The following is a 22,072-nucleotide window of genomic DNA, read 5'->3' as shown; positions in this document are numbered from 1 at the left end:
GGTAACTACATAATTAGAGAGGTCTTGTCCTGTGCCCCCTGGTTAGAGAGGTAACTACATAATTAGAGGTCTTGTCCTGTGCCCCCTGGTTAGAGACATAGCTACATAATTAGAGAGGTCTTGTCCTGTGTCCCCTGGTTAGAGACATGGCTACATAATTAGAGAGGTCTTGTCCCGTGTCCCCTGGTTAGAGACATAGCTACATAATTAGAGAGGTCTTGTCCTGGTTAGAGACATAGCTACATAATTAGAGAGGTCTTGTCCCGTGTGCCCTGGTTAGAGACATAGCTACATAATTAGAGAGGTCTTGTCCTGGTTAGAGACATAGCTACATAATTAGAGAGGTCTTGTCCTGGTTAGAGACATAGCTACATAATTAGAGAGGTCTTGTCCTGTGCCCCCTGGTTAGAGACATAGCTACATAATTAGAGAGGTCTTGTCCTGGTTAGAGACATAGCTACATAATTAGAGAGGTCTTGTCCTGGTTAGAGACATAGCTACATAATTAGAGAGGTCTTGTCCTGGTTAGAGACATAGCTACATAATTAGAGAGGTCTTGTCCCGTGTCCCCTGGTTAGAGACATAGCTACATAATTAGAGAGGTCTTGTCCTGGTTAGAGACATAGCTACATAATTAGAGAGGTCTTGTCCTGTGCCCCCTGGTTAGAGACATAGCTACATCATTAGAGAGGTCTTGTCCTGTGCCCCCTGGTTAGAGACATAGCTACATAATTAGAGAGGTCTTGTCCTGGTTAGAGACATAGCTACATAATTAGAGAGGTCTTGTCCTGTGCCCCCTGGTTAGAGACATAGCTACATCATTAGAGAGGTCTTGTCCTGTGTCCCCTGGTTAGAGACATAGCTACATAATTAGAGAGGTCTTGTCCTGGTTAGAGACATAGCTACATAATTAGAGAGGTCTTGTCCTGTGCCCCCTGGTTAGAGACATAGCTACATAATTAGAGAGGTCTTGTCCTGGTTAGAGACATAGCTACATCATTAGAGAGGTCTTGTCCTGTGTCCCCTGGTTAGAGACATAGCTACATAATTAGAGAGGTCTTGTCCTGTGCCCCCTGGTTAGAGACATAGCTACATAATTAGAGAGGTCTTGTCCTGGTTAGAGACATAGCTACATCATTAGAGAGGTCTTGTCCTGTGTCCCCTGGTTAGAGACATAGCTACATAATTAGAGAGGTCTTGTCCTGTGCCCCCTGGTTAGAGACATAGCTACATAATTAGAGGTCTTGTCCTGTGCCCCCTGGTTAGAGACATAGCTACATCATTAGAGAGGTCTTGTCCTGTGTCCCCTGGTTAGAGACATAGCTACATAATTAGAGAGGTCTTGTCCTGTGCCCCCTGGTTAGAGACATAGCTACATAATTAGAGAGGTCTTGTCCTGGTTAGAGACATAGCTACATAATTAGAGAGGTCTTGTCCTGTGCCCCCTGGTTAGAGACATAGCTACATCATTAGAGAGGTCTTGTCCTGTGTCCCCTGGTTAGAGACATAGCTACATAATTAGAGAGGTCTTGTCCTGGTTAGAGACATAGCTACATAATTAGAGAGGTCTTGTCCTGGTTAGAGACATAGCTACATAATTAGAGAGGTCTTGTCCTGTGCCCCCTGGTTAGAGACATAGCTACATAATTAGAGAGGTCTTGTCCTGTGTCCCCTGGTTAGAGACATAGCTACATAATTGGAGAGGTCTTGTCCTGTGTCCCCTGGTTAGAGACATAGGTACATCATTAGAGAGGTCTTGTCCTGTGTCCCCTGGTTAGAGACATAGCTACATAATTAGAGAGGTCTTGTCCTGTGTCCCCTGGTTAGAGACATAGCTACATAATTAGAGAGGTCTTGTCCTGGTTAGAGACATAGCTACATCATTAGAGAGGTCTTGTCCTGTGTCCCCTGGTTAGAGACATAGCTACATCATTAGAGAGGTCTTGTCCTGTGCCCCCTGGTTAGAGACATAGCTACATAATTAGAGAGGTCTTGTCCTGTGCCCCCTGGTTAGAGACATAGCTACATCATTAGAGAGGTCTTGTCCTGTGTCCCCTGGTTAGAGACATAGCTACATCATTAGAGAGGAAGGATGTGGAGGGGGAGACAACATGTCCCTCCTGTAATTTAATTAAAGCACACACTCACACACATACATACCATAAGATCATATGACCTGTTTGTGCTCGCCATATGTCTATGTTCCAGTGGTACAGACCGCTGTCCATCTCCCCACAGTCAATGACCACGTCAATGTGAACTGAATCCACTCTGTGAGAGATTGATTTCCATAACCTACTGCGCTCTCATAACCCGCTGACCCATACTTTTATTTTATATTTTTTAATTTAATGACTGATTAGTTTGTGTTTCTCCAGTTGAATGTGAAGACGAAAATGTCCAAAATATATGTTGTTGTTTTTTTATTTGTTGCTCTCAATTAACGTCTATACCGCCGTGAGGTTTTCCTGGTGGAAATCCGAGCCTCCCGGTGTTTTGTTGTTTACGTCTTCCAGGAACGGGACGCCGGAGCCAAGAGAGGAGCCCCGGTTGGGAAACATCATTCCGGGATACAATTTCACTGCAGCGAGTTGGACGGCAGGAAAGTATATCAGCTGCCTCATCTCACAGAGAGGTGCTAGAAAGAAGAAAAACTGACTCCTGTTTGCAACTTTTCTCTGGTTTTATTAAAGTAAGAGCTCAACGTTTGTCTCCGTCTTTTGTTTCTAACGTTAGTATCTGTACTTGTCTTTGTTTTTCAGCAGGATGTCACCGCTAAGTCAAGTTTATTTACCGACTGTTTTTGTGTTGTTGTTGTCGTGAACAAACAACGTTTGTTGACATTGGCAATATAGAAGTTGTAGCTAAATACAGCGAGATAATGTAACGTAAATGATGTGTTGTCCCAAAAAATATATATATATATATATATTTAATTAGTTAGGACATGCTGTGCTTGCTCCCTCCAAATAGCACAGTTAAAAACAGATGGGAATAATGTGGAACACGAATCTCAGCCAAAAAACGTAGTAAATAACAAGGTTGCCAACAAACAACAGAATAATATGACCAGGTAGAGAGTTGATGCCTATTCGGCACCTAGTTATCTTGGGGAATTGATCATGCTACTTTGTACACGTTGTTTGTTGACATCCTTTTTAGTTATTTACCAAGTTTTTTTGGAACAGATTCCTGTTGGAACGTAACACAAATTATACCCACCCGGTAAGAACACGTTTTTTAATGTTGTTACTAGCTATATATATTCTTGTTGTTTAAAGACGTTGCTGTCTAAATGAGCTTTTACTTTCCTGTAGCGTGATGCTGTTTTACGTCAATATATAGCTACATACACAAAACATTAGGAACACCTTCCTAGTACTGAGTGGCTGCTCTCCCTTTTTCCCCTCATAACAGCCTCAGTTCATCAGGTCATGGACTCTACAAGGTATTGAAAGTGTCCCACAGGGGATGCTGGTCCATGTTGACTCCAATGCTTCCCACAGTTGTGTCCAGTTGGCTGGATGTCCTTTGGGTGGTGGACCATTCTGGATACACTCGGGAAACTGTTGAGCGTGAAAAACCCAGCAGCGTTGTAGTTCTTGACACACACAAACCGGTGCGCCTGGCACCTAATTACTACCATACCCCCGTTGAAAGGCACTTAAATCTTTTGTCTTTCCCCATTCACCCTCTGAATGAGACACAATACACGTCTCAAGGCTTAAAAATCCTTAATTAATCTGTCTCCTCCCCCTTCATCTACACTGATTGAAGTGGATTTAACAGGTGACATCAATAAGAGAGATCATATCTTTCACCTGGCCAGTCTATGTTCCCAATGTTTTATACACTCGGTGTGTGTGTTGTTCCACTTGTTATCAAGTTTGGTTCTGTTGTTTCAGATCCAACAAGAAGAATGTTTCAGCTTGGAAGCCAGCTTGCCCAGTTTCACTTCTCCACAGGACCCAGTACTGCTACTGCAGGTGCCCAAGGAGAGACTACACAGCCTGCCCTAACAGTACAGGACTTTATCCAGCATGTCAGGTAGGTCTGAATGAATGGATCGGAACATGTCAGGTAGGACTGGATGAATGAATGGATTGGGAACATGTCAGGTAGGTCTGAATGAATGGATCGGGAACATGTCAGGTAGGTCTGGATGGATTGGGAACATGTCAGGTAGGTCTGAATGAATGGATTGGGAACATGTCAGGTAGGACTGAATGAATGAATGGATCGGGAACATGTCAGGTAGGGCTGAATGAATGGATCGGGAACATGTCAGGTAGGGCTGAATGAATGGATCGGGAACATGTCAGGTAGGACTGAATGAATGGATCGGGAACATGTCAGGTAGGACTGAATGAATGGATCGGGAACATGTCAGGTAGGTCTGAATGAATGGATTGGGAACATGTCAGGTACTTATTCAAGTGTTTTCTGTACATATGGTGAGGTTGTTAGCTAGATGTTCTTGTTTCTCCTCAACAGTGGTAGCTAGCTAGACGACGACGGGGGGGGTTGGTCAGGTTGTACGTAGTAAAAAAAAATCACAAGGACCTTGGATTTATCGCACTTTTTCCAATATTGTCTTTAGGAAACTTGGCGGACTGAAAAAAGAATACATTTTCTGCGACCTACGAGTCCCGACCCAGTTTCAAACCACCAAGGCAGGCGACATCAACCTTGTCATCCTTACAGGTGCGCAATCGAGTCTTTAACTAACTAGGTCTATGAACTGTGTGGTTGACTTGACTCCTAACCAATGTTCCCTCTTTTTTTGGGGGGGGGGGCACTGAGTAAATTTCAGTTCTGCAAACTTTGAAATTTGTGAATTTCTGTTGAACTTCCAGCGCGTGTTTACTGTGAACACAGGCTGTACTCGCTTTAAGTTAGTTTGAACAGTGGCCAAGTAGGCTACTGTGGCTATTTGATTATAATGTAGGTCTACCACAGTGGCCTACTATCAAAACAATGGAGAAAATGCATCCCATAACATTTTAACATGGAAATAACTGTTCTATCATTCAGCCTACAGTAGCAGCCAATGTGTGGTGTTCAATATAGGCCTACATTCCATCAGACTTTTTTGAAGAGAAAAACATGTAGGGATTCACATTAACCTGTTGATCCACTTGTCCTTCAGACAAATAGGTGACTGAAAATGGTGTGGTGTTTGATGCAAGAAACCAAAATACAACACAGCCCCTTCAAGACAAAAAAAAGTACTTTACCTCACTGGCTTTTCTAGAAATGTACTTTTTTTTGTGGTCTTGTAGGAAGCAATCACTCCCCCACTGCTGACGACAAATTATCTATAACTGGGCTAATATCTCACTAACTAGCAAACGATATGAACAGAATGTACACATGGCTACATGCAGCTCTCGCTTTCATCGCGAAACAAGCGCATCCACTCACGACCGCTCATGCTGTAAACACAGTCCAGTTCAAAGTGAATGGCACAGATCCATATATGGCAATGGTCTATTTGCATATAGGCCTACTGCAGCTCTGATTGTTCCACACCGATCTGTGTAGAGTATTGGATGAGTTGTAGAATCCTACTCTGTGTTCTGCCTCCAACTAAATCTCTTGCATAGTTCGTTTTTTTTCTTTGGTATATTGCTTTGAAAGTGGCTAATATTGCGTTGATTTGATCATAATTACCACAGTAAAGGGAAGCGTTGATAGTGTTAACTTACAAGGGAAAACTCTGAGCTTCACTCAGCTTTCTAATCTCCTGCGTCTCTGTGGGCTGATATTTGTTCTGCGTGGCGGTCCCGGGAGCGGGGAGGAAGTCCTGGGGCTACTGCGTAAACGCACGCTGCTTAGAGTGAACGTTGACAGGGATGCTGGCCCATGTTCACTCCAATGCTTCCCCAACTGTGTGTCAAGTTCGCTGGATGTCCTTTGGGGTGGTGGACCGTTCTTGATACACATGGGGGGGGGAACTGTTAAGTGTGGAAAACCCCAGCAGCATTGCAGTTCTTGACACACTCAAACCGGTGCGCCTGGCACCTACCACACCCTGTTCAAAGGCACTTCAATCTTTTGTCTTGCCCATTCACCGTCTGAATGGCAACAGTAAACAATCCATGTCTCAATTGTCTCCAGGCTTAAAAATCCTTCTATTACCTGTCTCTTCCCCTTCATCTACACTGATTTTGAAGTGAATTTAAAAAGTAACATCAATAAGGCATCACAGCTTTCACCTGGTCAGTCTGTCATGGAAAGAGCAGGTGTTCCTAATGTTTTGTACACTGTCTATATGATTGTGTGTATAGATTGAAAGCAGCCAGTAAGCTCTATCAGAGGTGCTAATGGACATACTGAGCATAAACTCTAAATCGAGACTGTCCAACCCTGTTCCTGGAGAGAGGCCCTCCTGGAGGTTTATACTCCTGGAGAGATGCCCTCCTGTAGTAGGTGTTCACTCCAACCCTGTTCCTGGAGAGGGACACCCTCCTGGAGTAGGTGTTCACTCCAACCCTGTTCCTGGAGAGGGACCCTCCTGTAGGTGTTCGCTCCAACCCTGTTCCTGGAGAGGGACCCTCCTGTAGGTGTTCACTCCAACCCTGTTCCTGGAGAGGGACACCCTCCTGGAGTAGGTGTTCACTCCAACCCTGTTCCTGGAGAGAGACCCTCCTGGAGGTTTATACTCCTGGAGGTTTATACTCCTGGAGGTTTATACTCCTGGAGGTTTATACTCCTGGAGGTTTATACTCCTGGAGGTTTATACTCCTGGAGGTTTATACTCCTGGAGGTTTATACTCCTGGAGGTTTATACTCCTGGAGAGAGGCCCTCCTGTAGGTGTTCACTCCAACACTAATTAGCTGGTAGATGAGCTGAATGAAGTTAGTTACAACTGGGGAGGCTTTCCATGAATAAGGTTGGAGAGCCCTGTTCTAACTCAACCTCTTCTGTCTGTCTTCTAAGGTCACGGGGTGTTCTGCATCGACGTGAAGCCCTGGAGAGGAACGGTGTCTTCCCAGCAGCAGAACTGGCACGTTCAGCTCAAAGAACAGGACCACAACTTTACCAACACCTCCATAGAACAGGTGGCAGACCCTCTTGAGGCCATCATGGTAAATATGTCATAACATCTTTCGTTAAAAAAAAAAATCGAATGTCGCTCAGAATCGAATGTCGCTTAATCTAATCTTGCTAAGTCATTCACATAGATTAGTGGTCCAAAAGCTTACAGTATGAAGACTAGATCAGGGGTTCTCAAACCTTTTTTGGGGGGGCTAGCAAATTCATCAGCCCCCCCACCCCCCCCACCCCAATAACTTGACTGAGATTTTTTTTTTAAATGGCCCATAGTTTTACTGTGGCAGGGCATGGTCGGACAAGTCTCAGGCCCTGGGAAGGAACGTTTTTAAAGGCCTTCCTCTTTGGCATAGGAAAGCAAATTTCCTGCAATTCTACCAGTTTTTGTCATTGGGCAAAGCAATGTTATTTAATTGGGGGGCAAAGCAATGTTATTTAATGGGGGGGCAGAGCAATGTTATTTAATGGGGGGGCAGAGCAATGTTATTTAATGGGGGGGCAGAGCAATGTTATTTAATGGGGGGGCAGAGCAATGTTATTTAATGGGGGGGCAGGGCAATGTTATTTAATGGGGGGGCAGGGCAATGTTATTTAATGGGGGGCAAAGCAATGCTATTTAATGGGGGGCAAAGCAATGTCGTTACAGCTTTAAAGCTAATATCCTGTAACTATACACATTTTGCCATGAGAGAACTTTGCAGTTTTAAATCTTAAATTACAGTGCATTTTATGTAAAAAGGAAAAAATAAATTATAGTATTTGCCCTTCTTGGGGCTATGTGGGACGTTAGCGTGCCACCCGTGGCGCACCCTATCAACAGCAGGTGCATTTCAAGAGCGGCAAATTTGAAACCAAATAAATGTCAAAATTCAAATTTCTCAAACATACAACTAACTTACAGCCTTTGAAAGATAAACATCTTCTTAATCTAACCACGTTTACCGATTTCAAAAAGGTTTTACGGGGAAAGCATAAAGTTAGGTTATGTTAGGAAAGTACATTGACAATAGCTGTGTGTAGTGTATTGTCGATTCAAAGACAGGCGTCACCAAAACCATAAAATCAGCTAAAATTATGCACTAACCTTTTACAATCTCCATCAGATGACACTCCTAGGACATTATGTTAGACAATGCATGCATTTTTAGTTCTATCAAGTTCATATTTATATCTAAAAACTGTTTTACTATGGCGTTGATGTTCAGGAAATCGTTTCCCTCCAATACCGGCAGTCAAGTCATGACGACAAAATAATTAATTAATATTAGAAAACATTGGTAAAATATTATATTGTCATTCAAAGAATTATAGATTTACATCTCTTGAACGCAATGGACTTGCCAGATTTAAAAATAACCTTACTGGGAAATCACACTTTGCAATAATCTGAGCACTGCGCCCAGAAAAATACGCTTTGCGATACAGACTAACCGCCATGTTGGAGAGATCTAAAATCGAAAATACTATGTAAATAATCCATTACCTTTGATTCTCTTCATCAGATGTCACTTCCAAAGAATCCCAGGTCCATAACGAATGTAGTTTTGTTCAAAAAAGCTCATCATTTATGTCCAAAAACCTCCGTGTTGTAGCACATGATCTGAGCCAGCCGGACTTCACTTCACTTCAAGAACGGAAAAAATATATTTTCGTTCGTTCAAACATGTTAAACGTTGTATCGCATAAATCGTTAGGGCCTTTTTTAACCAGAACATGAATAAAATTCAAGGCGGACCATTGGGTTTTCTTTTAAAACGTTTCGGAATGAGAGTACCCACCATCAAATCACGCGCCAGGTGTCTAATGGACCATCACGTTCCATGGCTCTTATTCGGTCAGATCTCACTGTAGAACACTCAAAACACTTTGTAAAGGCTGGGGACATCTTGTGGAAGCAATAGGAAGTGCCAAAATATTCCTCCTTCCCTTTGTTTTTCAATGGTATAGGCTTAAAGTCAATTCAACACATCAGGTATCCACTTCCTGTCAGAATCTGTCTCAGGGTTTTGCCTGCCAAATGGGTTCTGTTATACTCAGACACCATTCAAACAGTTTTTGAAACTTTAGGGTGTTTTCTATCCAAACCTGAACAATAATATGCATATTCTAGCTTCTGAGTTGGTGTAATAGGCAGTTAAAAATGGGCACATATTTTTTCAAAAAATTCTCAATACTGCCCCCTAGCCCTAACAGGTTTTAATTAAGAACATACATCATATATTATAATTGTATTACACCCTCAACTTATTCCAGAGATCCTGTTAAATTAGTAAAACAAAAGTGTATTTGTGTGTGTGTGTGTGTGTGTGTGTGTGTGTGTGTATAAAAAAAATACATTTATATATATTTTTTTTTAGGTCTGACCACGAAGCCCTCGCCTAGATGGCGTCAGTTCTCGTCACTTTAGGCTAAGTGGTAGCCTAGTTGTTGTAAGCATTTACAGTCTGGCACTTAATTCTGCCAGCCAAGCTCCAACACCCTCTCTTATCCAACCTCGTCTCTGCCCCAACATAGCATCTACAGCAGGGTTGTTCATTTTGCCCCCCCCCCCCCCCCCCCCGCGGCGCAGCCCGCCTACGGTCTTCATCGAGGTCCGGAGGGGAGGGCCGCACTTAAAATGGATTCTATTTATTCGATCCGTCGCTTTTGGAATTTGCTCCCTGACTGTCTCGCTTGCGTATAGATGACTGTTAGTAAGCCGGACAGGGGAAGACTATAAATGTAGGTCGTTATTTCTACAGAGATTCAGTTTTATTTTGGTCATTTTTAATGTTGATTTGAGATTTGTTTCCCCCCTCGCAGGCCAGATCTGGCCCCCGTATGTTTGACACCCCTGAGGCTCTGATCTACAGTGAATGGAAATGAGTGACTCCTGTCCTGCCCTGGTAGACAGGGTGACAGCTGTGTTGAGACACCTGTTTTTCCCCCCTCTATAAACATAATTACAGCCGTTAAAATCAAGAGGCCCTACTTTGGGAGGGAATTTACCGAAACCCTGCTTCGCTGTAGTGTTAATCAACTCATTTCCATATAAATGTGCTACTCTGACTCAGTCAAGATCCAGGACGAAGCAGACATTTAGATTAGAATCCAAAACAAGTCAGTCAGACTATTTTTTTTAAACTACAGTTGGTTTAAAAATATCCTTCTATCATCAAATCCTTCCAATGGTGATTTTTGGGGGTAACGTCATTTTCCTGAACTGTGCTTTCCATTTCCATAGTGTCAGAAGAACATTACCCACCAAAAACATGCATTATGAGTTTTTTGTGGTTGTTAAAATGCTGCTTGATGAAGAATAATATACTATACTTGAAAGACTTGCTAATGATTAGGTCTCTGATTTATTGGCTAATGATTTATATCTATACACTTAGATTTTACATACACTTTTTTGTCATTTAGGGGGGGTAATTGAGTGTCATCCGCATAGCAACAATAGGAGAGACCATGTGAGGATATGACAGAGCTGTAACTTGGTGTATAGAGAGAAGAGAGGTCCATCCTCATAGCAGTGATAGGAGAGACCATGTGAGGATATGACAGAGCTGTAACTTGGTCTATAGAGAGAAGAGGGTCTAGAACCGAGCCCTGGGGGAACCGAGCTCTGGGGAACACCAGTAGTGAGAGTACGTGGAGCAGATACAGATCCTCTCCACGTCACCTGGTAAGAGCGGCCAGCCAGGTAGGATGCAACCAAGAGTGTGTAGTCTGAGACACCCAGCCCTGAGAGGGTGGAGAAGAGGATCTGAGAGCCTGAGACACCCAGCCCTGAGAGGGTGGAGAGGAGGATCTGATAGAGCCTGAGACACCCAGCCCTGAGAGGGTGGAGAGGAGGATCTGATAGAGCCTGAGACACCCAGCCCTGAGAGGGTGGAGAGGAGGATCTGATGGTTCGTGGTGTTGAAGGCAGCAGATAGCTCTAGGAGGATGAGAACAGAAGAGGGAGAGAGTCAGCTTTGGCAGTGTGAAGAGCCTCTGACAATAAGAGGAGCAGTCTCTGTTGAGTAACCCGTCTTGAAGCCTGACTGGTTAGGGTCCAGAAAATAATTCTTAGTTGGTCAGAGACTCAAGTATTTTTGCAAAGAAAAGAAAGCGGTGATACAGGTCTGTAGTTTCTGAAGTCAGAGGGTTTCAAGACGAGGGGAGCAACTCTGGCCATTTTGAGGTTAGAGGGTCAGCCAAGGGTCAGGGATGAGTTGATGAGGGAAGTGAAGGTCTCCAGTGACGGTCTGGAGAAGGGGATGGGGTTGAGCAGGCAGGTTGTCGGGCAGCCGGACCTCACTAGTTGCTGGATGTCATCTGGAGAGAGAGGAGAAAGAGGTCAAGGAGTCTGTTAGTTCTGTGTGAGTGAGACCAGTGGACTCAATAGGTTGAGTGAATGAAGAGTGGATGTCGGCAAACTTCTTGGAGGAGGAAGGTGGAAAAGTGTTTCCGAGGTTTAGTACTAGCATACTGTGTACTCATCGTCATACTAAACGAGACGTGTTAAATGGTAAAAAATGATGCAGTATGTCACGGCCGCAACGCAAGAGCGGCTCCTGAGTAGGCGGGGTTGAGGGGCGGGGTTGAGTAGGCGGGGTTGAGTGGGTGCGTTTTATTTCCAAGTTCAACAGACGTTCATCGCAGTAACCAGCCTGATAATATCTCATTTCCAATACGATCAATTTGTCTAAACTCTGAATATAATATGAATGGGGGTTATAGGCCTACTCAGGCGGGTTATAGGCCTACTCAGGCGGGTTATAGGCCTACTCAGGCGGGTTATAGGCCTACTCAGGCGGGTTATAGGCCTACTCAGGCGGGTTATAGGCCTACTCAGGCGGGTTATAGTCCTAGTCAGGCTGGTTATAGGCCTACTCAGGCTGGTTATAACCAGCCTATCACATTCCACATATACCATAGCTTATTTAAGGACTAAAGAAAGTTATTTGGTTCCATTTCAACATATTTATTAGTGAAACCAAAGTGTACACACACTTTTTCAAATGTTGAAATCCAAAGACTATTTCTCAGTAAAACGTGGCCAGCCGGGGTGCGTCGCACATTCAGAACCGTTGCATAGCAACATGATAAACTATACCACTGATCATTGGGAACGAGATCAGAATGACCTACGAAGGCTTGATCCATCAATTCAGTTATTAAATAGGGAGGCCAGCCTACAAAACCGATTAGCATGACGTCAATAACAGCCAAGTCCACGGTGCTGACACATTCGGAAATCAAAAGATGGTTTAGCATTTAGTTTAGAAACTCTGACGAGAACAAGAAACACTTTTCAATGAGAAAACGAAATCCTCTTTGGGTAAAAAAAAAGAACAAAAATACTCTTGATGATTTTAAGGAGAACAAAAATTACTTCGCCTACATTTGAGAACCACGGCAGAAAACGTCGCTGTTCGGCATCTTCCCAATTAAGTAGCTTAGTTTTGTTGTTAGGACCTAGTTGGCTTCAAGTAGCCAATCACTCGCCAATGCATTGTGGGAAAGTGTGCATCGAATTCTACTAGATGACGAGTCCAAATGAGTAGAACATAGTGGCATTTAAAGTATGAACGATTTTTCTAAATGTTGTATACTATTTTATTTTTGTATTAATTTAAATGTGCATACTCACAGCCTACTATTTAGGACGCAAGGGTATTTGGTAATGGCCATTGGCTTTAGCAGAGGATACAGGTGAGGAGGTATAGAGGGAGTGAAAGGATGATGGGTCCTCTGGAAGTTAATGGCCATTGGCTTTAGCAGAGGATACAGATGAGGTATAGAGGAAGGAGTGAAAGGATGATGGGTCCTCTGGAAGTTTAGTTTTCCTCCATTTTCACTCAGCTGCCCTGTTCTGTAAGCTATACCCCTTCCAGACCAAGACGGGTAACCTGTTCTGTAAGCTATACCCCTTCCAGACCAAGACAGGTAACCTGTTCTGTAAGCTATACCCCTTCCAGACCAAGACAGGTAACCTGTTCTGTAAGCTATACCCCTTCCAGACCAAGACAGGTAACCTGTTCTGTAAGCTATACCCCTTCCAGACCAAGACAGGTAACCTGTTCTGTAAGCTATACCCCTTCCAGACCAAGACAGGTAACCTGTTCTGTAAGCTATACCCCTTCCAGACCAAGACAGGTAACCTGTTCTGTAAGCTATACCCCTTCCAGACCAAGCGGCTAACCTGTTATTTATATATATATATCATGAGATATCTGCTCATCTATCACTCCAGTGTTAATCTGCTGAACTAGCTTACCTGGTTAAATAAAGGTGAAATAAAAAAAATCCTCCAGACCAAGACAGGTAGCCTGTGGTATCTATACCCCCTCCAGACCAAGACAGGTAGCCTGTGGTATCTGTACCCCCTCCAGACCAAGACAGGTAGCCTGTGGTATCTATACCCCCTCCAGACCAAGACAGGTAACCTGTGGTATCTGTACCCCCTCCAGACCAAGACAGGTAACCTGTGGTATCTGTACCCCCTCCAGACCAAGACAGGTAACCTGTGGTATCTGTACCCCCTCCAGACCAAGACAGGTAACCTGTGGTATCTGTACCCCCTCCAGACCAAGACAGGTAACCTGTGGTATCTGTACCCCCTCCAGACCAAGACAGGTAACCTGTGGTATCTATACCCCCTCCAGACCAAGACAGGTAACCTGTGGCAGTACCTGAGGAGGAGCGGCATATCGGTGCGTCAGGAGCTCTTCCTTCCCAGGCTAGTCTTCCTCGCCCCAGACTGCCAGCTGGATGAGGAGTTGAGGAAGAGGAGGGAGCTGGTCTCCCACAGTCAAATAGATGCTTTCCTCTGCTCCTTCAGAGAGGGTTATGTAGCCTGGATATCAGACGCCCTGACTCCTGCCTGGCTGTCCGGTGAGTGGAGGAGGCATTATGGGTTTTTTGGGTCACAAATACCTTTTTTTTTTTTTTTTTTTTTTTTTTTTTTTATATATCTTTTTTTAACAAAAATGGATGCCTTGGATAAGAAAATACTATTTTGGGGAAATATGACAGTTTTTTTTAAATAGTGAAAGAAGGGAGCTTTTCAATTTTTCTAAGCTAATCAATATTTACTACTGTTAGCCTAGTCTGCCGTTCATCGCTTGCTGTACTGTTGACGGTATAGACAGAGAAGCACCTTGCTGTACTGTTGACAGTATAGACAGAGGAGCACCTTGCTGTACTGTTGACGGTAGGGACAGAGAAGCACATTTGCATGTGTGTTTAAGCGCTTTATAAATCCTGCATGTTATTGTGTCCTGCAGGTCACCTGTCGTACCGTCAGATAGGGGAGCTGAAACAGGTGGTGAGGAATATGGCGACCTGGGACCTGGTCAGACTACAGGGAGGAGAGCAGCTCAAGGTGGCTTTAACAGCTTCATGGATATTAATATCTGCCATTTCGCTTTTATCCTAAACCGCTAACAGTCGTGTGTGTGTGTGTGTGTGTACATTTTAAATATGGGTGGCCCCGGGAATCGAACCCACAGTCCAGGAGGTACCAGTGCCGTGCTCGACCAACTGAGTCACTCAGGACCCCCATAGCCTTGTATCTGTCTATTTTATTCATAATGCGTAGGGTACTACTTTTTCTAGTGCTGTTCTGAAACTAAAAGACACTGTTTATTAATTTTCGTTTTGTTTTACTGTGAAGTGTGTCATGAATTTTTAAATGCGTTTTTTAAATCGAGTTTGTCTGTACTTGGTTTGAAGGGAGACTTCCAGAGCTGTCCTTACATCGCTCTGAACCGTCAGGAGACAGACACCATGGAATTCTTCAAGATCAAAACGCTGTCTGCTAATTCGCTGTGGGCTCTGCTGGGACACGCCCCTCAGGTCAGTGCACCCCCCCCACCCACCGCCGTCGTGACAACCAGCACACCATATATTGAGCTGTGATTGGTTGATGCTGTTGTGATTCTGCTCACTGACTGAAAGACTCAACACAAGGGCTTAGATGGAGTTGTAGAGCCAAGACACTCCTCTTTGGCCAGACTAGGATCTGAAATCGGGGGGGGGGGGCAGAGAAGACTGAAAAGCCTGTGTTAGGGATTGGGGTTTTAGGACTCACGAGTGGCTCAGCGGTCTGAGGCACTGCGTATCAGAGCTAGAGGCTTCACTACAGACCCTGGTTCGATCCCGGGTTGTCTCACAACCGGCCGTGATCGGGAATCCCATAGGGCCGGCGCACAATTGGCCCAGCGTCGTCCGGGTTTGGGGGAGGCTATGGCTGGGGTAGGCCGTCACTGTAAAATAAGATTTTCTTAACTGACTTTCCTGGTTTAAATAAAGGTTAAATTAAATATGTCACTTTCTATAGATACTGTCTCAAAGTTTTTCTCTGAAATTACAAGACACCACTTGAGAATATAATAGGTGAAGATATAACCTTAAGCTGCAAGCAGAGGGCACTGCTGCGGCAAAGATGCACTGTATGAGACAAGATCCCCTATTTTAATGTATTTATTTATTTAACCTTTATTTAACTAGGCAAGTCAGTTAAGAACAAATTCTTATTTACTACCTGCCTCCCCCCTCTAACCACTAGGCTACCTGCCTCCCCCCTCTAACCACTAGGCTACCTGCCTCTCCCCCTCTAACCACTAGGCTACCTGCCTCTCCCCCTCTAACCACTAGGCTACCTGCCTCTCCCCCTCTAACCACTAGGCTACCTGCCTCTCCCCCTCTAACCACTAGGCTACCTGCCTCTCCCCCTCTAACCACTAGGCTACCTGCCTCTCCCCCTCTAACCACTAGGCTACCTGCCTTCCCCCTCTAACCACTAGGCTACCTGCCTCCCCCCTCTAACCACTAGGCTACCTGCCTCCCCTCCACTCTAACCACTAGGCTACCTGCCTCCCGCCCCTCCCCTCTAACCACTAGGCTACCTGCCTCCCGCCCCTCCCCTCTAACCACTAGGCTACCTGCCTCCCGCCCCTCCCCTCTAACCACTAGGCTACCTGCCTCCCGCCCCTCCCCTCTAACCACTAGGCTACCTGCCTCCCGCCCCTCCCCTCTAACCACTAGGCTACCTGCCTCCCGCCCCTCCCCTCTAACCACTAGGCTACCTGCCTCCCGCCCCTCCCCTCTAACCACTAGGCTACCTGCCTCCCGCCCCTCCACTCTAACCACTAGGCTACCTGCCTCCCGCCCCTCCACTCTAACCACTAGGCTACCTGCCTCCCGCCCCTCCACTCTAACCACTAGGCTACCTGCCTCCCGCCCCTCCACTCTAACCACTAGGCTACCTGCCTGCCGCCCCTCCACTCTAACCACTAGGCTACCTGCCTCCCGCCCCTCCACTCTAACCACTAGGCTACCTGCCTGCCGCCCCTCCACTCTAACCACTAGGCTACCTGCCTCCCGCCCCTCCACTCTAACCACTAGGCTACCTGCCTCCCGCCCCTCCACTCTAACCACTAGGCTACCTGCCTGCCTCCCCTCCACTCTAACCACTAGGCTACCTGCCTGCCTCCCCTCCACTCTAACCACTAGGCTACCTGCCTCCCGCCCCTCCACTCTAACCACTAGGCTACCTGCCTCCCGCCCCTCCACTCTAACCACTAGGCTACCTGCCCCCCCCCCCCCCACCCCTGCCTTTTGAAAGTGGAATGATTTCCAGGCCCATGTTAATCAGAGTAAAACCCTTTGTAACCCCCCCAACCCCCTCATCCATCCCTCCACATTCACTTCTCTCACTCCACTGTATGTAAATCATTTCTCAGATCTCTCCAATTAACATTGGCATGCTGAGTGTTAATTACTCACTTACTGGCCTTTCTCTCTCTCTGCTAAGACGCTCATTAACTGAGCACAGTTGGTTGTAGGAGGTAATTGTGGGTAAACGCTGCTGTCTAAAAGCTGCATTCTAGAATTTACAGCCCGATTCCTATTTTTTTTAAAATATTAATTGGTTGATTTGTTTGTTTCAGGGAAAGGTAATTTATTGATTTGACTAATGAGGTAAATGCATGAATGTTGGCTGTTCCAGTTGGCCTTAGTCCAAACCTGATAGTCACTGTGAGTGCTTAGGAACCCGAACTGCTGTACTGTGATGAAACAGGAATTCAATTACATTTCAACTATGAAATTCACACAAAATATTGCAGTGCTTACTTCATTTTTTTTTATTGATATTTGCTCAGTTGGCAATGTTAAGTTGCATATTTCTGCTTCTTGATTCAGATTTCTGACTTGCACAAATACAAACCAACTTTATTTTCCATGTTACAACTAACAGAAATGTATTTTATAGATGATATGGCTGTTTGGGGGGAAGGGTAGGGCTGTGGCGGTCACGAAATTTGGTCAGACGGTGGTTGTCAAGCAAATAACTGTCGGTCTCACGGTAATTGACCCATTTAACATCTCCTGGCTTCGACACACAGACTACAAACCATTGATTTCAGACCTTTCGGAACATCTACGTTTTTAAAGACTAATAAATCCATGTAATATAGCCGACACCTTCACAATAAATCCATTATTTATTTTAGACGGGTCTAAAGAAACATGATATGAAGAAAATGTAGTCTATTTCAGAAGAACAGAATAGCATACTGAGTTAGTCCTGATCTGGCTGTGGGCTACGCTAGTTCATTTAGCAGACAAGATTTGCTTAGAATTCCGTAGCATTATTTTTATAATATGAAGAATACAGTTGACCATAGCTGGATAAAATGATATTTTCTCCAAACGATTTGAGGAAGTGTTCACATAAGGCTGTAGTGTTGAGCGTTTAACAAAGAAATGTGTTCCTATCTGCTTAATTTAGAGTTATTAATGTAACTTTAGTTGTTCTACAAACATTGGGCTGATATGTTTTGATGGTTAATACATTGTAAGGCTGCATGATGCAACTCTAATGATGATTTGAAAAAAAATGCTTGAAAGACATGCGCTCTGCTTTGTTGTTTGCGCAGGCTGTACACACTTCATCAGTCTCTCATTCACAATTTTGACAAGCACTTGATAATGCCTTGAATTTCACGGCAGCATCCCTTTTGTGTGGCTGTAATGTACCCTAAAAAAAATCCATGCCTTTTGTGGCCGTTGTGCCCTTCTCCCTGAGTGCTTCGCGCTCCGAAGCACTTCTCGCTCACATGGCTAACGAACAGCAAAAGTACTAGCCTATGTCAATCTACTATCCCCCATAGAACAAAAGTCTACCTATTCTGTGCAATAAATAAATATTCCACACATAATCTGGGACAGTTGTGGGATGCGATAGATCCCAAATTAATACAACCACTAGCATTAAAAAAAAAAGGTTTTGGGGAGGGGGGGTTTAAAAATGTTTTTTGACCCAATGTGGCTCAAGCAACAGATCAGAACGTTTAGCTTAAGCTAAACTAATAAGCTATATCTTCACATTATAAACGCAGCAAGGCGCACGTGGCAGTAGGCTATGAGCGCGACTGTTTCATTAGTGGGGTAACACCATTATCAAAAGTGTCCACGTGATTTTATGTATAATGTTTTATTATAAAGGTGTGTTTTTATGGTGAAACTGATCTTCCTCAAACTTCACGTGCTGCTTATGTACGGCAGTTAGGCTCTACATCCCTTGTAAAGCGGATTAATGTGCCTCATTTTAATAAGTTATTTGGACACTTTTAGTTGATACAAACCTTATCCAAACATATAGATGGGCTAGGCTACATGAAGTGTGTGTGTGACTATGATTAAAGAAAGGCTATTGTCACCCATCAGACTATTCTTCATTTAATATTGTCTTTACTATTCAGTGAGGGGGGGGGGAGAAGAAGAGTATTTGATCCCCTGCTGATTTTGTACGTTTGCCCACTGACAAAGAAATGATCAGTCTATAATTTTAATGGTAGGTTTATTTGAACAGTGGGAGACAGAATAACAACAAAAAAATCCAGAAATGCATGTCAAAAATGTTAGAAATGTATTTGCATTTTAATGAGGGAAATAAGTATTTGACCCCCCTCTGCAAAACATGACTTAGTACTTGGTGGCAAAACCCTTGTTGGCAATCAGAGGTCAGATGTTTCTTGTAGTTGGCCACCACATCTCAGGAGGGATTTTGTCCCACTCCTCTTTGCAGAATCTTCTCATTGTACTAAATAATATATAAATGTGGAATTAGTTTGATTTTAGAATGGACCATTATCATGCACTTGTCTCAGAACCGGGGCAAGGGGGAAAAAATACATGTCATCTATGCACTTAAATGAATGGGGGACGCTTCTACCTGTGGTTTATTTTCATGCCAGCCAGGTAGGCTTTTCTCCTGTTGTAAATATAAACAATGTGCTTAATATTAGGAAAGTTGAGAAATATAGAAAGCTGATGGCCTCTACTAAAAAGAGGAGGATCCCATCACTATTTTCTCACGCAATTGCATAGCCTATAGAAATGTTGCGCAACATGAGCTCTCATGAAGTTTGATTAGATTTTCTGCAACATTTTGCATTGATGTCAGTGATTAGAGGGACAATAGAGTGCTGAGTACCAGGCAGGTAGCAAGTTTAGTAGGATACTAATGACCATCAGAGCTTGGAGAAGACTAATTACTGAGACTAAACGACCACGTGGAATTTGACTGCCTTCATGACTCGTGACCGCTGGTGTGGCGGTAATAGTCACCGCAACAGTCCTAGTCAAGGGTACACATTGATCCGAGGTCCCACCATCATGGGTCCAGTGACGTTGATCCGAGGTCCCACCATTCTGGGTCCAGTGACATGACATTGATCCGAGGTCCCAACATACAGGGTCATGACCTTATTGCTTCCAATACAGATGTAGCCTAAACCCATCTCTAGAGCCGCTGACCCGGGGACACACACACACACACACACACACTACGAGGCCCTACCAGCCCTTCCACTCGATACAGTCCTCAGTCTCCAGTGGACCCTAGTCCTGCCCAGGGGCCTCGCTGTGTTACAACATATTATATTCCCAGCTAAATATCAATAAATGGAGGCTGAATGGCACACACACACACACACACACCATCCATATCTCACAAAGGAACATGACACTCTTATGATAGATAATCCTAGAATGTATGCCGGGAGGAAGGCGTCCTGCCGTGTGTTACGCCTGTCTTGCTTACTGGGCGTTGTGAGGTATCGGGGCTTTCTCTGCTCCACTAAGAGACTAGATGACAAGGCACCTCATTGTCCCCTTGTTCCTGTCAGACTATATACAGCGGTCAGGGTGGGGATCTAGTCCATGACGTTTCGCACAGCAGGTCTTGTTACAGAGACTTATTCAATTTCTTGCATGAGTGGAAATTTCCTATTTAGAAAATGTTCAGTGATATTTTATTTATATACAGTACCCGTCAAATGTTTGGACACCTACTCATTCAAGGGTTTTTCTTTAGTTTTACTATTTTCTACAATGTAGAATAATAGGGGTGGGTGTGTGTGTGTGTGTGTGTCTCTATCTATCTTATGAATAGCTTTTCCATTTGGAAACCTCCATGCTACCAATTTTAATTATACAGTCAGTGTGTTCAGGCAGCACAGCTCTTAAATGTGGTTTGGACCAGCTGCTCAAGGTGGATAGAGTGGAAGTGAGAGACCCAGCGTCTCGCCAGACACGGTGTGGGACCCAGCGTCTCGCCAGACACGGTGTGGGACCCGGCGTCTCGCCAGACACGGTGTGGGACCCGGCGTCTCGCCAGACACGGTGTCGGGTCTTTTGATTTGTTACTAGTACTGTAAATGCATAGCCATGGCCTCTGATGCGACCTGCCATTTTTAATTTCACTGCTGTTTGGGTAGATGGAATAGATGCCACCGGGTTTGTTTATTAGAGCAGACCATAGCAAAAAACATTTTAAAGATGCCTATGTACAACGGAAAACTGAAATACTAGGGAGGGATAATCCCTCCCTGTTTTCAGACGGTTTTCTTTACTCGACAACACATTTACATTTAAGTCATTTAGCAGACGCTCTTATCCAGAGCGACTTACAAATTGGTGCATTCACCTTATGATATCCAGTGGAACAACCACTTTACAATAGTGCATCTAAATCTTTTAAGGGGGGGGGTTAGAAGGATTACTTTATCCTATCCCAGGTATTCCTTAAAGAGGTGGGGTTTCAGGTGTCTCCGGAAGGTGGCGATTGACTCCGCTGTCCTGGTGTCGTGAGGGAGCTTGTTCCACCATTGGGGTGCCAGAGCAGCGAACAGTTTTGACTGGGCTGAGCGGGAACTGTGCTTCCTCAGAGGTAGGGAGGCGAGCAGGCCAGAGGTGGATGAACGCAGTGCCCTTGTTTCGGTGTAGGGCCTGATCAGAGCCTGAAGGTACGGAGGTGCCGTTCCCCTCACAGCTCCGTAGGCAAGCACCATGGTCTTGTAGCGGATGCAAGCTTCAACTGGAAGCCAGTGAAGAGAGCGGAGGAGCGGGGTGACGTGAGAGAACTTGGGAAGGTTGAACACCAGACGGGCTGCGGCGTTCTGGATGAGTTGTAGGGGTTTAATGGCACAGGCAGGGAGCCCAGCCAACAGCGAGTTGCAGTAATCCAGACGGGAGATGACAAGTGCCTGGATTAGGACCTGCGCCGGTTCCTGTGTGAGGCAGGGTCGTACTCTGCGAATGTTGTAGAGCATGAACCTACAGGATCGGGTCACCGCCTTGATGTTAGTGGAGAACGACAGGGTGTTGTCCAGGATCACGCCGAGGTTCTTAGCACTCTGGGAGGAGGACACAAGGGAGTTGTCAACCGTGATGGCGAGATCATGGAATGGGCAGTCCTTCCCCGGGAGGAAGAGCAGCTCCGTCTTGCCGAGGTTCAGCTTGAGGTGGTGATCCGTCATCCACACTGTCTGCCAGAGATGCGATTCGCCACCTGGTTATCAGAAGGGGGAAAGGGGAAGATTAATTGTGTGTCGTCTGCGTAGCAATGATAGGAGAGACCATGTGAGGATATGACAGAGCCAAGTGACTTGGTGTATAGCGAGAATAGGAGAGGGCCTAGAACAGAGCCCTGGGGGACACCAGTGGTGAGAGCACGTCGTGCGGAGACAGATTCTC

At 44.9% G+C, this 22,072-nt stretch overlaps 1 protein-coding gene across 3 annotated transcripts in view; it reads left to right on the top strand.

Annotated features, from left to right (window-relative positions):
• Positions 1-2,422: 2,422 nt before the first annotated feature.
• LOC115190117 (uncharacterized) overlaps positions 2,423-22,072 on the top strand; it is a 37,557-nt gene continuing 17,907 nt past the window's right edge. Inside the window, exons 1-7 of one of the 3 annotated variants that reach the window (XM_029748605.1) lie at positions 2,423-2,692; positions 3,906-4,047; positions 4,601-4,704; positions 6,944-7,092; positions 13,693-13,921; positions 14,314-14,411; positions 14,762-14,884. In XM_029748605.1, coding sequence (XP_029604465.1) covers positions 3,920-4,047; positions 4,601-4,704; positions 6,944-7,092; positions 13,693-13,921; positions 14,314-14,411; positions 14,762-14,884 — 831 coding nt within the window. In that variant the 5' untranslated portion in view covers positions 2,423-2,692; positions 3,906-3,919. The remainder of the gene's footprint in view (positions 2,693-3,905; positions 4,048-4,600; positions 4,705-6,943; positions 7,093-13,692; positions 13,922-14,313; positions 14,412-14,761; positions 14,885-22,072) is intronic. The other 2 variants (XM_029748604.1, XM_029748603.1) reach the window with 2 other exon arrangements.

The sequence above is a fragment of the Salmo trutta genome, unplaced genomic scaffold (genome assembly GCF_901001165.1).
Source record: "Salmo trutta unplaced genomic scaffold, fSalTru1.1, whole genome shotgun sequence".
NCBI classification, from domain to species: Eukaryota; Metazoa; Chordata; class Actinopteri; order Salmoniformes; family Salmonidae; genus Salmo; species Salmo trutta.
Note: the sequence above shows the minus strand (reverse complement) of the source record. Positions and strands in the feature narration are given on the sequence as shown.